Source organism: Sapajus apella, unplaced genomic scaffold (assembly GCF_009761245.1).
Source record: "Sapajus apella isolate SASKATOON/1434 unplaced genomic scaffold, GSC_monkey_1.0 scaffold2, whole genome shotgun sequence".
Lineage (NCBI taxonomy): Eukaryota > Metazoa > Chordata > Mammalia > Primates > Cebidae > Sapajus > Sapajus apella.
The window spans coordinates 59,030,080-59,045,601 of NW_022436942.1; the positions used below are offsets into that span (position 1 = coordinate 59,030,080).

Genomic DNA, 15,522 nt, shown 5'->3' on the forward strand with positions numbered 1-15,522 from the left:
CTCCTCCTCCTCCTCCTCCTCCTCCTCCTCCTCCTCCTCCTCCTCCTTCTCCTCCTTCTCTTCCTCCTCTTCTCTCCTTTCCTTTCTCTTATCAATGTAACAATGGATGACAGCCTAGAGAAGAGAATTTATCAAATAGTTAAGAACAGCCCTGCTGTGACCCTGTTGTACACCTTCCTATACTCTGCAGCTATAATCTCCTATCCTACTAATAGAGTTCCATCATACTGTTTTTTTTTTTTGGGACTGGGTAGTCCATGACTATCTCCCAAAAGGTCTTATTCTTTACCTTCGGGTCCCCTCATATCCACTTGCATATGCCCAGAACTGTGTTATTACTCAAAATCATTTTTGAACTGATTACTTGTGTTCATCCTGTTTTTATCCAAGTCTCAGGAATGTCATTAGTTTCTTATCAATTATATTTTCTTGATTCATTATAGAGGTTTTTTTTTTTTTTTATCATTGCCACATTGCCCATGTTTTTTCTCATTTCTACACTAATGGCCATTCATATTTTCTTAACATGGCAGATTATTTCAGTTTGTCTAATGGTTTCATAAAATCTTCTCTGATGCAGATTCCAAGAGCTGTCTTCATTGATTTTTTTTTTTTCTAGGACTATCCTCCCTTCACATGTCTCATGGAGGTTTTTGCTGTTGAAAGTGAGGACTTCCCAGGATTTCTACCTCTTTCTCTGCCAATTATATTAGACAGCTCCTTGGTTATTAAGTGCCTTGCAGAGAGGAGACATCAAGTGAATAGCTGTTATCAGTTGATGTCTTATTAATTTAATACTTTAAGATAGTTCTTGTCATTCATCTGTGTCCTTCATTCTGATTAATAAATATATAGTATAAAAGCCAGTGAACAATCTTAACCTTTCTGGGATCACAGTTCCGTTTGAAAATCTAACAAAGGCTATGAAATCACTCTCTGTGAAAAGGCCCATTTGTACATAGGCATAAAATTTTGACTAAATGTAAGCAAATGCATGTACCTAAGTTAATCTGCAGAGTTACCTATGAATTAAATGTCTCTTAATGACAATATGGCAGCTTTCAGCATTTTGAGAACAACCTTCATACATGCAGTTTTTGTTAATATCTAACTTTTAATACTAATTTCTGCTGACTAGCCCAGGTGATTACTAAAGTTGTCTGCTTGCAATAATAGGAAAATCCAACATGTACTCTTCTCTCTAATGTGATAAGAAGTAAGAATGACTTTTTTTTAAATGTTAGCTTCTCCATTTTCATACATGATTTTAAAAAACCACCCTCTTAATTCATGTTCTTCTTTCCTTGACAAACATTTACATCTGCTCTGCCTTTTTTCAGCTCAGCCAGATGGTTAATGAACGAATAATATATTCCACTGTCTGTCAAATACAATTGATTGTAAGATACTTTTTGATTTTGATGGTACAAAGAGTCATGTGCTAATATCTATTCCTCAATTATTGAACAAATATGTTTGAATACTATGTGCTAAGCATTAAACTGAGTCCTAGGATTGCAATAGAAGTAAGACATGCTTATAAAGAGAAGAATTAGTAAAGCTTTACTGTACTTCCTTGGAAATAATTTTAAGAGAATTCAGAGAAATAACATCGTTTTCCTATTCCTAGGATCCTCATATATTTAGGAATTCATTTCCCATTCCCTACCCTAATTCCTGAAGTAAATGTCTCTTAAATAACTTACATTTCTTTTTTGTCTGTGACAGGGATTTTTTTTTAAATTAGATTTCTCTACCCCCGCATGCCTCTTGTATTTATTCATTTTCTTTGTTTGCCTTGGGATTAAAAAATATAACTTGCTTATTTCTCATTGTAGGAGATTGGAAGTAGTTTCCCCACCCCGCCATCCCCGCCACCAGTTTGTCTGCATTACCTATGGTACTGCTATGACTTTTGATCTGGTATAGTAAGACTTGTCTCAAATGAAGCTCAGTAAGTTTAATACATTTTAAGGGAAAAATGATCTATATTTAAAAATCAAGAAAGGACTAGATTCACTTGGTATTCCTTTTACCTAAACTTTTTTTTAAAATAAGTTAAAAAAATTTTTTTTTAAAGCCGTTACAAGTGTAGTACAGAGAAATTTGTTTGCCTGAGCCATTTGAGAGGAAGTGGCGAATCCAGTGCTCTATTACATCTGAATATTTTAGTGTGCATCTCTCGAAAACGAGGACATCTTCCTACACAACCACAATGAAATAATCAGAATCAGGATATTAATGCTGCTGCAGTACTACCATTTAATACGCAGACCGCTTTCAAGTGTTGCCAATAATATCCGGTTCAGAATTATGTGTTGCATTTAGTTTTCATGTCTATTTAGTCTTCGTTGGGCCGAAACAGTATGTCAGTCTTTGCTTGTCTTTAATTACCTTGATACTTTTTCAAAAAAAACCACAAGCTCAAGATTTTATTATCTTCATAAAAGAAAAGCTGAGACTTAGAACTGGATCACTTGGCCTTTTCTCTTCTTATCTCTTCCCACTTCAAAATGCTTGCATCTTTTACTGGCCGGCATTCTCTTAGATCTGCACTTGGACTCAACACACTCAAGCCTTAGCACAACCTTCTTTGTAGTTTTAGCCTTTTTCCGAAAAATTGGCTTAGTTTGTGCACCATAGCCACTCTGCTTCCTGTCATAATACTGCTTTCCCTGGCCGTACAGAGAAGCCTTGCCCTTGTACTGTGTCATTTTGTGGGGTTGGTGCTTGCCACACTTCTTGCAGAAAGTCTGGCGGGTTTTAGGAACGTTCACCATGTTTGCGTGAGCGCCCTCAGCACAGAAAGCACCTCCAGACCAGTTATTTTGTAGAATGTCCCTCAGTTTGGTTTTGCTTGATATTTTTTCATGATTAGTAGGAATTTTTCTCACTGCATCCTATCAGGTGGCATACGATTTTGATTTGTTTCATTATTGATGGAGTTCATCTCCATCATTTGGTTACAATGCTGTCTGTCAGGTTTCTGAACTGTAAAATTACTTTTTTTCCCCTTTGTAGTAAGTATTTTGTGTGCAGGTACTTTGAAACTATGTAAAAATCCCATTCTTGTTAAAATTTCAGTGTGTTCATTTGTGTCTGTATTAACTCACAGTTTCCTATTTTATTCAGTGTGATATAATCCATTTCTATCATTTATCTCAATGCATAAGTTGCCCTCAGTTCAGCAGAAGTCCCTTCATGCTGGCTTATGTATCCTTTTGGCACTCTTTGAGAGTTTCTTTGTTTTCAGATAAGAGATATTCTAATTCAACACCAAAGGATTCATTCTTACTTCTCTCATTCCATATTTGAACCTCTCTTCAGTGAGAAGATTGGCTCCCATTTGATAAATCCTCATGTGTTGATAAATTCTCCTATTGTTGCTGCCACCTGCACCCTGGGTAGAGGCTCAGCTCACTTGGACTCTGACACTCTGTATTGGAATGTTCCTCCTTTGCCCCCAGTGGATGCCTTCCTTATTCTACTCAGGGTCTGACATCTTGCACAGGGCTGCCCCCATACATAGACACCCTCTCACGTCACTCAAGCTCTGAGTCTCCATTCCAAGCCACCCGGCTCTGAGAATCTCCTATGCATTTCACTTGGGCTCTAATAATATTATCCTTTCTAAGTGTTCAAGAAGGGGAAGGACAAGAGATATTTATATCTGTTTTAAAAAAGGTGACTTCATAATGACATGATTACTTTTATAATTTGAAGAATTGATACAGTCTTTTCTATAAATAATCTTACGTTAAAGAATCTCTAATTGTATTTCAAAATTTTGCAGATGTTGATTATAACATCTATAAAATTATAAAATTTATAAAGAATATCCATTTTTATTCTAAACTGTGAATTGGCGAGGTAGTATTTCATGCTTTGTGGGCCAGTAGGCAAAATTGAGATATTATGCAGTTACTTACCTAACAGCCTTTTTTTTTTTCTTCTTTTTTTAGAGACAGAGTCTCACTCTGTCACCCAGGCTGGAGAGCCGTTGTGTGATCTCAGCTCACTGCAACCTCTACCTCCCGGGCTCAAGCAATTCTCCTGCCTCAGGCTCCCAAGTAGCTGGATTACAGGCTCGTGCCACCATGCCCGGCTAATTTTTATATTTTTAGTAGAGATGGGGTTTCACCATATTGGTCACGGTGGTCTTGAACTCCTGACCTTGTGATCCGCTTGCCTTGGCCTCCCACAGTGCTGGAATTACAGGCATGAGCCACTGTGCCTGGCCTCATAACAGCCATTTTAAAATTAAAAACTATTCTTAGCTTCTGGGCTTACAAAATCAGGTGAGACTAGATTTGTCCCATGGACTATAGTTTGCCACCCACTTGTTTTAAACTAAAGTACTTAGAATTTTTTGTTTTTAAGATAACACTGTTATTGTGATTTGAAGTTTTCAAAATGCTATTTATGCTTCATTTATTCATTCAACAAATGTTGATTGAGTCTCTGCTATCTGCTGGGCTCAATGCCAGATGCTACAAAGGTATATTTTGTAAGGCAGGACCCATCTTACAGCTAAGATGCTAAAACTCTGGTCAAATAACTTGTTAAGCTTACTCAGATAATAAGTGAAGGAAAAATATTATTTGTTGAATTGTACTCTCTTGGCTCAATAGTAGAATTCATTCATTAATTAGGGGTTTTCTTACATTGACCACAATATTGAATATTGAAAATGTCTTGGACGAGTGCAGTGGCTCATGCCTATAATCCCAGAACTTTGGGAGGTGAGGCAGAAGGATCACTTCAGCCCAGGAATTCAAGACCAGCCTGGGCAATATAGGGAAGCCACATCTCTGCAATCAATAAAATTTAAAAATTAGCTGGATGTGGTGGCATGTGCCTGTGTCTCAGCTTCTCAGGAGGGTGAGGTGGGAGGATTGCTTGAGCCTGGGAGTCGAGGCTGCAGTGAGCCATGATCGCATTACTGCACTCTAGCCTGGGCAGCAATGAAACCCTGTCTCAAAGAAAAAATAAAAAAGAAGGAAAGAAAGAAAAGAAAATGCTTACATGTCTTACATGTCAATAGTTTACTTCTAAATTATATATTTGCTGTGAGCTACAGCAGTTTTTTATATGTGTCTATTATGTATGATTTATGCTTCATCATTTAAATACTGATGTGGATTATGATGACTTTTAGCAAAAGTTATATTCATTTAGTTGATTGTTTTATTTTTCTTAGGTATGGTTTGGAGAAGATCTGCCTCTAAGTCCACGGAGTCCTCTGACTCCCAGACATGGACCAGGATTGGCTAATGTTTGTCAGTACGATGAGTGGATAGCTGTGAGGCATGAAGCCACTCTGTTGCCCATGCAAGAAGATCTGTCAATCTGGTTATCTGGTTTATTAGGTAAGGCTTGCAACAATACCCAAAATTGAATTCTCTTATTCAATACGTATTCATTGAGAGCCTTACTCTTTTTCAAGGAGTGGTGGTTATAGATGCTGGGGATACTCGAGTGAATGAAGTATTCAATGCCCTTGCTCTTACGAAGCTTACATTTCAGCTGGGGAAATACCCTGATTCATTCTGAATCTTGGGGCTTGAATGGTAGGAAATTTGAGATTTAACTGAAGAGATCTGTAAGCTTTGAATAATCGACATTTTCATTGTAAATATTAAAATAATCTTTAAAAAGTGTATTGGTCTAATTTTTTTTTACTGATGTCTCCCCCACCCACCTGAGTCTTGTATAAGCCATGAACTTTTGAGTGAAACATAAACTGTAGGTAAAATGATTACAGTTTCTGAGTCATTGAACGATAGAGGCATATGAAACCTAGGAAGAAATGTCAGGTTGGAGAATGTCTGACATCATATTTTTTACTCTATTAGAGAATATGTTGAATGCTTTAAACTTTCTCCCCAGAAAAATTTTACTTTAAATAATTTTATGTAGGATTAATCAGGTTCTCATGAAAAGGAATATCTTAATAGCCCTTCCAAGGTAATTAAATACCAAATACCCACTATAGTTATCTATTGTCAGTTTGATGGATAATGTTTAGAGTTTATTATGTAATTTTATTCATGCTTTTAAAGAAGGCATTCTAGAAGTAAACAGTTGGTATTCCCTGGGTATTTGTTATGGTATTGTCTTTAATTTTAAAATTGCAATCAAGTCCATCTTATTTATAGATACTCTTTTTCTTGTGCAAGGAATATTAACATACAGTTAATTTATTTAATCTTAAATGAAATAAAATTGATGTGAATTTTCTTTTTCTGTACTTCTGCATTACAGGTATTTTTATTTTAGTATCATTAAGTTAACTTGCCATTATTTGCTATTTAACTGTACCTTCTAAGAGTATTTAGAGTCTGATCTGGAAATATTTTTTTAGGTATTAAAGTTAAGGCAGAAAAATTATTGGAAGAACTTGATAATGGAGTACTGTTATGTCAACTGATTGATGTTCTTCAAAACATGGTGAAAACATGCAATTCTGAAGAATCAGGAGTAAGTAAATGTTTGACAGTATTGATTTTATATCTTGGTACATATTAATTTATGTACATTTCTTATCTCTAGAAGATTGTAAACTTCCATGCCAACTGGCTAGGAGACGTTGAATAATTTACTTAACCATTTTCAAGATCTGGAAAAATGTTCTCTTTCATAAAATGAGATGAACATTTCCCTTAGGATTTATTTGTAAGAGTTCAATCACATTAAATGAGAGAATGTATAGTTGGTGTCTAACATAGTGCTTGATGCATAGTCGATCCAACTGTTCTTGAGAACATTAACATAACTTCCTTATAGAATTGTTTTGAGGGTTAAATGGGAAAAGAGGTTGTGATAGTTCTTGGCATACAAGTAGCAGCTGCTATTATTATTATTATTTTCTTCTTTATATATTCTCCATATATTGCATCGGTGGTAAATTCTATAAGTATTGATTGGATAAATAATTTTTTTAGACAGTTTTCAATCATTAACCCTGAAGTCATTATTTGAAGTAGATAAGGTTTCCTCTCTTTCCATCAAATATAGGCATTTTCAAGAGTTTGGGATCTGGAAATTTACGCACAGTTGGTGGAAATATAAAGGAGTATCATCATTGTGTGGGACAGTGGATAATACATACATACATACATACATACATATATATATATCACTGAAAATAAAGTATTTTCAAAAATATTTTTGAGTACATAGTAGGTGTATATATGGGGTACATGAGATACTTTGATACAGGCATGCAATAAGTAATAAATCACATCACAGAAAATAGGATATCTGTTTCCTCAAGCATTTATTCTTTGTGTTACAAGCAATCCAATTGTACTCTTTTAGTTATTTTAAAATGTACAATTAAATTATTATTGACTCTAGTCACCCTGTTGTGCTATAGAATACTGTTTTATTCATTCTTTCTGAGGATAATTTTTTACACCCTTAACCATCTCCACTTCACCCCACCTCCCACAACCCTTCCCAGCCTCTGCTAACTGTACTTCTACTCTTAATTTCCATGAGTTCAATTTTGATTTTTAGCACCCACAAATAAGTACGAACATGTGATGTTTGTCTTTCTGTGCCTGATGTATTTCACTTAACGTAATGACCTCCAGTTCCATACATGTTGTTGCAAATGACAGGATCTCAGTCTTTTTTTACAGCCCAGTGGTACTCCATTGTACATATATGCCATATTTTCTTTACCTAGTCATCTGTTGATGGGCTTTTAGGTTGATTCCAAATCTTGGCTATTGAGAACAGTGCTTCAGCCAACATGGAAGTGCAGGTATCTCTTTAATATACTGATTTCATTTCCACTGGGTATATACACAACAGTGGGTTGTTGGGTCATATGGTAGCTCTATTTTTAGTTTATTGAGGAACCTCCAAACTGTGCTCTATAGTGGCTATGGTAATTTGTATTACCACCAGCAGCCTATGACGGTTCCTTTTGCTCCACATCTTTGCTAGCATTTGTTACTGCCTGTCTTTTAGATAAAAACTATTTTAATTGGGATAAGGTGATATCTTATGTAGTTTTGATTTGCATTTCTCTGATGATCAGTGATGTTGCTCATTGATCATATACCTGTTTGCCACTTGTGTGTCTTCTTTTGAGAAATGTCTATTTAAATTTTTTGCCCATTTTAAAATAGGATTATTAGATTTTTCTCCTATAGAGTTGTTTCACCTCCATATATATTTTTCTTATTAATCCCTTGTCAGATGGGTTGTTTGCAAATATTTTCTCTATTCTGTGGGTTGTTCTTCAATGTGTTGATTGTTTCCTTTACTGTGCAGAAGGGTTTTTAAATTGATATGATCCTATGTATTTTTTATTTGGTTGCTTCTGCTTGTGGCATGTTACTCATGAAGTTTTTACCCAGACTGATCTCCTGGAGAGTTTCCCCAATGTTTCCTTGTAGCAGTTGCATAGTATGAGGTCTTAGATTTAAGTCTTTAACCTTTTATTTCATTTTTATATATGGTGAGAGATGGGGGTCAAGTTTCATTCTTCTGCATGTGAATACCCAGTTTTCCCAGCAAAATTTATTGAAGAGACTTCTTTCTCCAGTGTATGTTCTTAGCACCTTTGTTACAAATGAGTTCACTGTAGGTATGCGGATTTATATCTGTGTTCTCTTTTCTGTTCCATTGATCTGTGTCTCTTTTTATGCCAGTGCCATATTGTTTTGGTGGAAGTCAGATAATGTGATTCTTCCAGTTTTGTTCTTTTTTCTCGGGATAGCTTTGGCTATTCTCAATCTTTTATGATCCTATATAAATTTTAGGATTTTTTTTCTATTTCTGTGAAGAATGTCATTGGTATTTTTATAAGGATTGCATCGAGTCTGTAGATTGCTTTGACTAGTATGGACATTTTAACAATATTGATTCTTCCAATCCATGCACATGGAACATTTTTCCATTTTTTTGGTGTCCTTTTCAACTTTTTTCATCGGTGTTTTGTTTATTGTAGAGATATTTCACTTCTTATGTAAGTTATTCCTAGGTATTTAATTTTATTTGTGACTTTTGTAAATGGGATTTTTTTTTTTATTTCTCTTTCAGATTATTGGCATGGAAATCCTACAGATTTTTGTGTCCTGAAACTTTACTGAATTTGTTGATCAGCTCTAATAGTTTTATTTTTTGGTGTGTGTGTGTGTGTGGGGGGGTCTTTAGGTTTTTCTAAATATAAGATCATATCATCTGCAAACAAGAATATTTGACATCCTCCTTTCTAGTTTGGATGTCCATTCTTTCTTTTTTTTGTCTGATTACTCTAGCTAGGACTTCCAGAGCTATGTTGAATAACAGTGGTGGATGTGGGCATCCTTGCTTTGCTCTAGACCTTAGAGGAAAGGCTTTAGTGTTCCCCCATTCAGTATGGTATTAGCTGTGGGTCCGTCATTATAAGGTTTTTATTATGCTGAGCTATGTTCCTTCTATACCCAGTTTCTTTAGGGTTTTTAACACAAAAGAATTTAAAATTTATCAAATGCTTTTTCAGCATCAATTGAAATGATATATATGGTTTTTATACTTCATTCTGTCGATACAATGTATCACATTGATTGATTTGCATATGTTGAAACATCTTTGCATCCCTGGGATAAATCCCACTTGATCATGATGAATAATCTTTTAAATGTATTGTTGAATTTAGTTTATTAGTATTTTGTTGAGGATTTTTGTGTCAGTATTCATCAGCGATGTTGGCCTATTGTCTTCATTTTTTGATATGTCCTTGTCTGGTTTTGGTGTAATACTGACCTTATAGAACGAGTTTGGAAGTAATCCCTTCTCTTCCATTTTTCAGAATAGTTTGAGTAGGATTGCTATTAGTTCTTCTTTAAATGTTTGGTAGAATTCAGCAGTGAAGCCATCGGGTCCCAGGCTTTTCTTTACTGGGAGGCCTTTAATTATGGCTTTCAGCTTATTACTTGTTATTGATCTGTTCTGGTTTTGTTGTTGAACAGTTGCTCAGTAGCCACTAATGATCCTTTAAATTTCTGTGGTATTAGTTGTAATGTCTCCTTTTTATCTCTGATTTTATTTGGGTCTTTTCTCTTTTTTTTTTTTTTGGTTTGACTTAAGATCTGTCAATTTTATCTTTTAAAAAACCAACTTTAGTTTTTGTTTATCTTTTGGTATTGTTTTTGTCATTTCAATTTCATTTATTTCTGCTCCGATGTTCATTATTTCTTTTCTTGTACTAACTTTGAGTTGATTTGCACTTGCTTTTTTAGTTCTTTAAGATGCATCATTAGGTTATTTAAGTTTGTCTTCTTTTTGGATGTAGGCACTTGTAACTATAAATTTCTCTCTTAATACTGCTTTCACTGTATCCCATACATTTTGGTATTTGTGTTTTCATTATTATTTATTTCAAGAAAACTTGCTAGTTTTCTTCATAATTTCTTCACTGACCTACTGGTCATTCAGGAGCATATTGTTTAATTTCCATGTGTTTATATTGGTTCCAAAATTACTCTTGTTATGGATTTCTAGTTTTATTTCATTGTGGTCAGAGAAGATGCTTTATATTATTTCAGGTTTTAAGTTTAATGTTTTAGGACTTGTTTTGTGACCTAACATATGATCTCAGCTTGAGAATGATCGATCTGCTATGGAGAATAAAGCAGCTGCTGGATGAAATGTTCTATAAATATCTCTTAGGTCCATGTGTTCTGTTGTGAAGATTAAGTCTGATGTGTCTTTTTTGATTTTCTGTCTGGAGGATGTGACCAATGCTGAAAGTGGTGTGTTGAAGTCTCCAGCTGTTACTGTATTAGAGTCTTTCTCTCTCTTTAGCTATAATAATATTATAATATAACAATATTTATTTATAAATCGTATATGTATTTTATAAAACTAGAAATCCATAACAAGAGTAATTTTGGAAACAATATAAACACATGGAAATTAAACAATGTGCTCCTGAATGACCAGTGGGTCAATGAAGAAATTAAGAAGAAAATTGACAACTTTTCTTGAAACAAATAATAAAAAACATACCAAAATATATTATTATATATTATGTATATTAATATTATATATTATATATATTATTATATTTGATATTTATTTTCTCTTTTTAAAGAAATATTTTGGTATTTGTTTTTTCTTTTGGTATTATTTAATTATATTAAATAATATATAATATAATTATAAAAATAATGTAATATTTATCTGTGTGCTCTAGCATTGGGTGCATATATATTTAGAATTTTTATATCCTCTTGCTGCATTGACCTCTTTTTCATTATATAATGACCTTTGCCTCTTCCTACAGTTTTTGTCTTAGAATTCATTTTTTTCTAATATAAATATAGCTACTCCTGTTCTTTTTTGGTTTCCCACTGGCATGGAATACCTTTTTCTATGCCTTTATTTTCAGTCTATATGTGTATTTATAGGTGAAGAATGTTTCTTGGAGGCAACAGATAATTGGGTCTTGCTTTTTTATACATTCAGTTAGTCTGTTTCTTTTGAGTGGAGAATTTAGTCTATTTACATTCAGTGTTATTATTGATAAGTAAGGACTTACTCCTGCCATTTTGTTGTTTTCTGGTCAACGCCTTCTTTCCTTCCTTCCTGTCTTTTTTTTAGTGAAGGTGATTTTCTCTGGTGGTATGCTTTAATTTCTTAATTTTAATTCTTTTTTGTGTATCTGTTGTGTGTTTTTTGATTTGAGGTTACCATGAGGCTTGCAAATACTATCTTATAACGCATTATTTTAAACTGATTGCATAAGCAAATGAACTATTAATAGCATAAAGAAAACTAATAAAAACTCTATACTTTAACTCACCTCCTTGCTTTTTAATTTTCAGTGTTTCTCTTTATATCTTATTATACTATGTCTTGAAAAATTGTAGTTATTAATTTTGATTGGTTCATTGCTTAGTCTTTCCACTTTAAGATAATATTTTACATGCCATAATTACAGTATTTTAGTATTTTGTGTTTTTCTGTGTGCTATTACCTGTGAATTTTGTACCTTCAGATGATTTCTTATTGCTCATTAAAAGGCAAAAGATCTATAGGATCTGAAGAGAGACAAGGGTATTCTTATTGCTCATTAACATCCTTTTCTTTCAGACTAAAGAACTCACTTTAGCATTTCTTGTAGGAAGGTCTGGTATGGATGAAATCCCTTAGCTTTTGTTGTCTGGGAAAGTCTTTATTTCTCCTTCACGCTTAAAGGATATTTTCACTGGATATACTATTCTAGAGTAAAAGTTTTTTTTTCCTTCAGCACTGTAAATGTCATGCCACCATCTCCTGGCCTGTAAGGTTTCCACTGAAACATCTGCTGCCAGACATATTGGAGCTCCATTTTATATTATTTGTCTCTTTTTTCTTGCTGCTTTTAGTATCCTCTTTTAATCTTTGATCTTTGGGAGTTTGATTATTAAATACCTTGAAGTAGTCATCTTTGTGTTAAATCTGCTAGTGTTCTATAACCTTCTTGTATTTGAATATTGATATCTTTCTCTAGGTTTGGGAAATTCTGTGATATTATCCCTTTGAATAAACTTTCTATCCCCAACTCTCTCTCTCTCTCTCTCTCTCTGCCTCCTCCTTAAGGCCAATAACTCTTAGGTTTGCCCTTTTGAGGCCATTTTCTAGATCCTTTAGGTGTGCTTCATTGTTTTTGGTCTTTTCTTTTGCCTCCTCTGACTGTGTATTTTCAGGTAGGCTGTCTTGAAGCTCCATAATTCTTCTGCTTCATCAGTTCTGCTATTAAGAGACTCTGATGTATTCTTCAGTATGTCAGTTGCATTTCTCAACTCTAGAATTTCTACTTGATTCTTTTAATTAATTTGTCTCTTTGTTAAATTTATCTGATAGTGTTTCCCTGTGTTATCTTGAATTTCTTTGAGTTTCCAAAACAGATTTAAAATTTTAAATTCTCTGTCTGAAAGGACACATATCTTTGTTTCTTCAGGATTGGTCTCTGGTACCTTATTTATTTGGTGAGGTCATGTTTTCCTGGATGGTCTTGATACTTGTAAATGTTTATCAGTGTCTGGGAATTGAAGAGTTAGGCATTTATTGTAGTCTTTGCAGTCTGGGCTTGTTGTGCCCATTGTTTTTTGGGAAGGCTTTTCAGATATTCAAAGGGACTTGGGTCCTAAACCCAATAATGCTGTGATTCTTGCAGATTTATAGAGGTACCACCTTAGTGATCTTGAATAAAGTCTAGAAGAATTTGCTGGATTACCAGGTAGAGACTCTTTTTTTGTTTTCCTTACTTTATCCCAAACAAATGGAGTGTCTCTCTTTGTGCTAGGCCTCCTGGATCTGGGGATGGGGGGACACAAGTACCCCTGTGGCCACCACTGCTGGGACTGTGCTGGTTCACACCTGAAGCCAGCACAGCACTGGGTCTGACCCAGGGCCTGCTGTAACCACCAGTCGCTTGCCACCTAAGTTCACTCAAAGCCCTGGGGCTCTTTTATCAGCAAGTGGCACACCTAGCCAGGTTTGTGTCGCTCCCTTCAGAGTCATGTTCCCCCAGGCCCTAGTTGGGTCCAGAGATGCTGTCTGGAAGCCAGAGTTTGAAGTCTTAAACCTTAGAAATTTACCTGATGTTCTGTTTTATTGAGGCTAAGCCAGCACTCAAATCACAAGCCAAAGTCCTTCCCACTCTTTCTTCCTCTTTTTATGGGCGGAGGAGCCTCTCCCTGTGGCTTCTGCCACCACTGGCCCATGTGGGTTTCTGCCAGGCCACTGCCAATAGAACCCAAGGGCTCTTTAGTCAGCTTCTGATGAATTTGCCAGGCGTGATCCTCATCCTTCAGGGCAGTGGCCTCCCCTCTAGCCCAGGTCAGGTCCAGAAATGCTGACCAAGATCCTAGGCCTCAACTCGGGGACCCCTCAGAGCCTGCTTGGTGCTTTGCCCCGCTGTGACTGAGATGGTCCCTAAGACACAAGACAGAATCCGCTTTACTTTCCCCCCTGCCTTTCTCAAATAGGAGGAATCTTCTACCGTAGCCACCAAAATTGGAAATATTTTTAGTCCCACCTGAAGCTAGCATGTCTCAGAGCCCAACACCCATGGCGTATTACCTGGGTATCAATGCTGGTACTAGAGCCCAGGGGTTCTTTACTCAGCAGGTGATTAATCCTGCCAGGTCACCACTGTGACAAGGCAGCACTGAGTTCACTGTAAAGTCCTGCAGTTGCTGCACTCTCTGTCTCTCAAGTACACAGCTTTCTCTGCACCTTATGGCTGCTGCCAAGGAGTTGGGGAGAAACGGTATAAGCACACCCTTAATTACCCTGGCTGATGGCTCAGTAGGTAATATGGTATTCCCCTCTGGTCCACTGGCTCGGAGCCCAGCTTAGCACTAGGTCTTGCCTAGGACTTGCAATTCTTGTGGCCTAGTCTACCTCTCAAGTTCACTTAGGGCCCCAGAGCACTCCAGTTTGTGGTAGCAAGGCTTGTGGGAACTCAAGCTCTGACTGCTATAATGGGTGAGTCCCCTGTAGCTGGGGTTGGTCCAAATGCTTTCTCCATGGGCAGGCATCAGCTACTAAAGTCTGGTTCTGCCTTCTGCTGGCAGAAGGACAGTATTGAGGTCAATGTAGCCTTACAATCACTATGTTCTCCCTTTCCCAGTTGCACAGATTCTCTGTGCCATGTGGTTGCTGCCAGGAGATGGAGGGAGGAGAGGGCAATTCAAGACTGCCTTTCTTGCCCTCTTCAATGTCTTTCTCAGTGATATGAAATTAGAACCAGATTTCTCATCTGATTTTTGATTCTTGTGATGGGGCTTTTTGTGTGTAGTTAGTAGTTAAAATTCGGTGTTCCTGTGGGCAAGACAAATGGTGTAGATTTGTATGGGGCCATCTCGCTCTGCCCGCTAAAGCACATCTTTTGATACATAGTTCTACTTGTAGGAATTTATTCTGAAAAAAATCAGAAGTTTGTGAAAATGATAGTACAAAAGTTAGGAAGAACCTAAATGTTCATCAATAGAGAAATTGTTAAAAATTAATGATGGTAACCAGACACATTGGAATATTACACATTCATTAGAAACTTTAAAAAAAATATGCTATTTTGAACCCCAGATGATGTCTACAACCTGTCATTTAGTGTATATGAACATATACACACACAAATCAAATTGAAGAATAGTTTGTTTATGTGATGTTCTGTAGATACAAATATGTGTATAGTTGTGCAGAGATGTCTCACCAAAATGTGGATGAGAGGATTTCAGTTGCTACTTTGTATTTTGCTGTTGGTTTGATTTTTTTTTTTTTTGCAATGATTGTATATTCTGTATTTAATCAGGAAACAAACTTTGAAGGTTATTTTAGTTTTGGAAATAAATAGTACCAGGAAGGATGTACAAGGAACTGGTAATAGTGGTTAACTCTATGGAAAGAGAGGAACTAGGGGATAAGAACTGGGGGAGAAAGGCTTAATATCTTACTGTACCTCTTGCATTAATAAAAATCATATTCATGAATTGCTTGTACAAGTAAAAATTTAAACCAAAACAAAACAAAAAA

At 35.7% G+C, this 15,522-nt stretch overlaps 2 protein-coding genes across 4 annotated transcripts in view; one reads left to right on the plus strand and one right to left on the minus strand.

The window, feature by feature from the left end:
- The window catches only part of GAS2L3 (growth arrest specific 2 like 3), a 51,997-nt gene that overhangs the window by 22,614 nt on the left and 13,861 nt on the right, over nt 1-15,522 (plus strand). For all 3 annotated transcript variants that reach the window (XM_032298923.1, XM_032298931.1, XM_032298938.1), the window contains exons 3-4: nt 5,201-5,369; nt 6,365-6,480. In XM_032298923.1, coding sequence (XP_032154814.1) covers nt 5,201-5,369; nt 6,365-6,480 — 285 coding nt within the window. The remainder of the gene's footprint in view (nt 1-5,200; nt 5,370-6,364; nt 6,481-15,522) is intronic.
- Nucleotides 2,463-3,034, minus strand: LOC116565403 (60S ribosomal protein L36a-like). Its single transcript, XM_032298953.1, has one exon. The coding sequence runs from the start codon at nt 2,778-2,780 to the stop codon at nt 2,463-2,465; it is 318 nt and encodes a 105-aa protein (XP_032154844.1). The 5' UTR covers nt 2,781-3,034.

What these genes read in the sequence shown, in the direction of transcription:
- LOC116565403 (XM_032298953.1), bottom strand. Translation starts at nt 2,780, where the DNA reads ATGGTGAACGTTCCTAAAACCCGCCAGACTTTCTGCAAGAAGTGTGGC.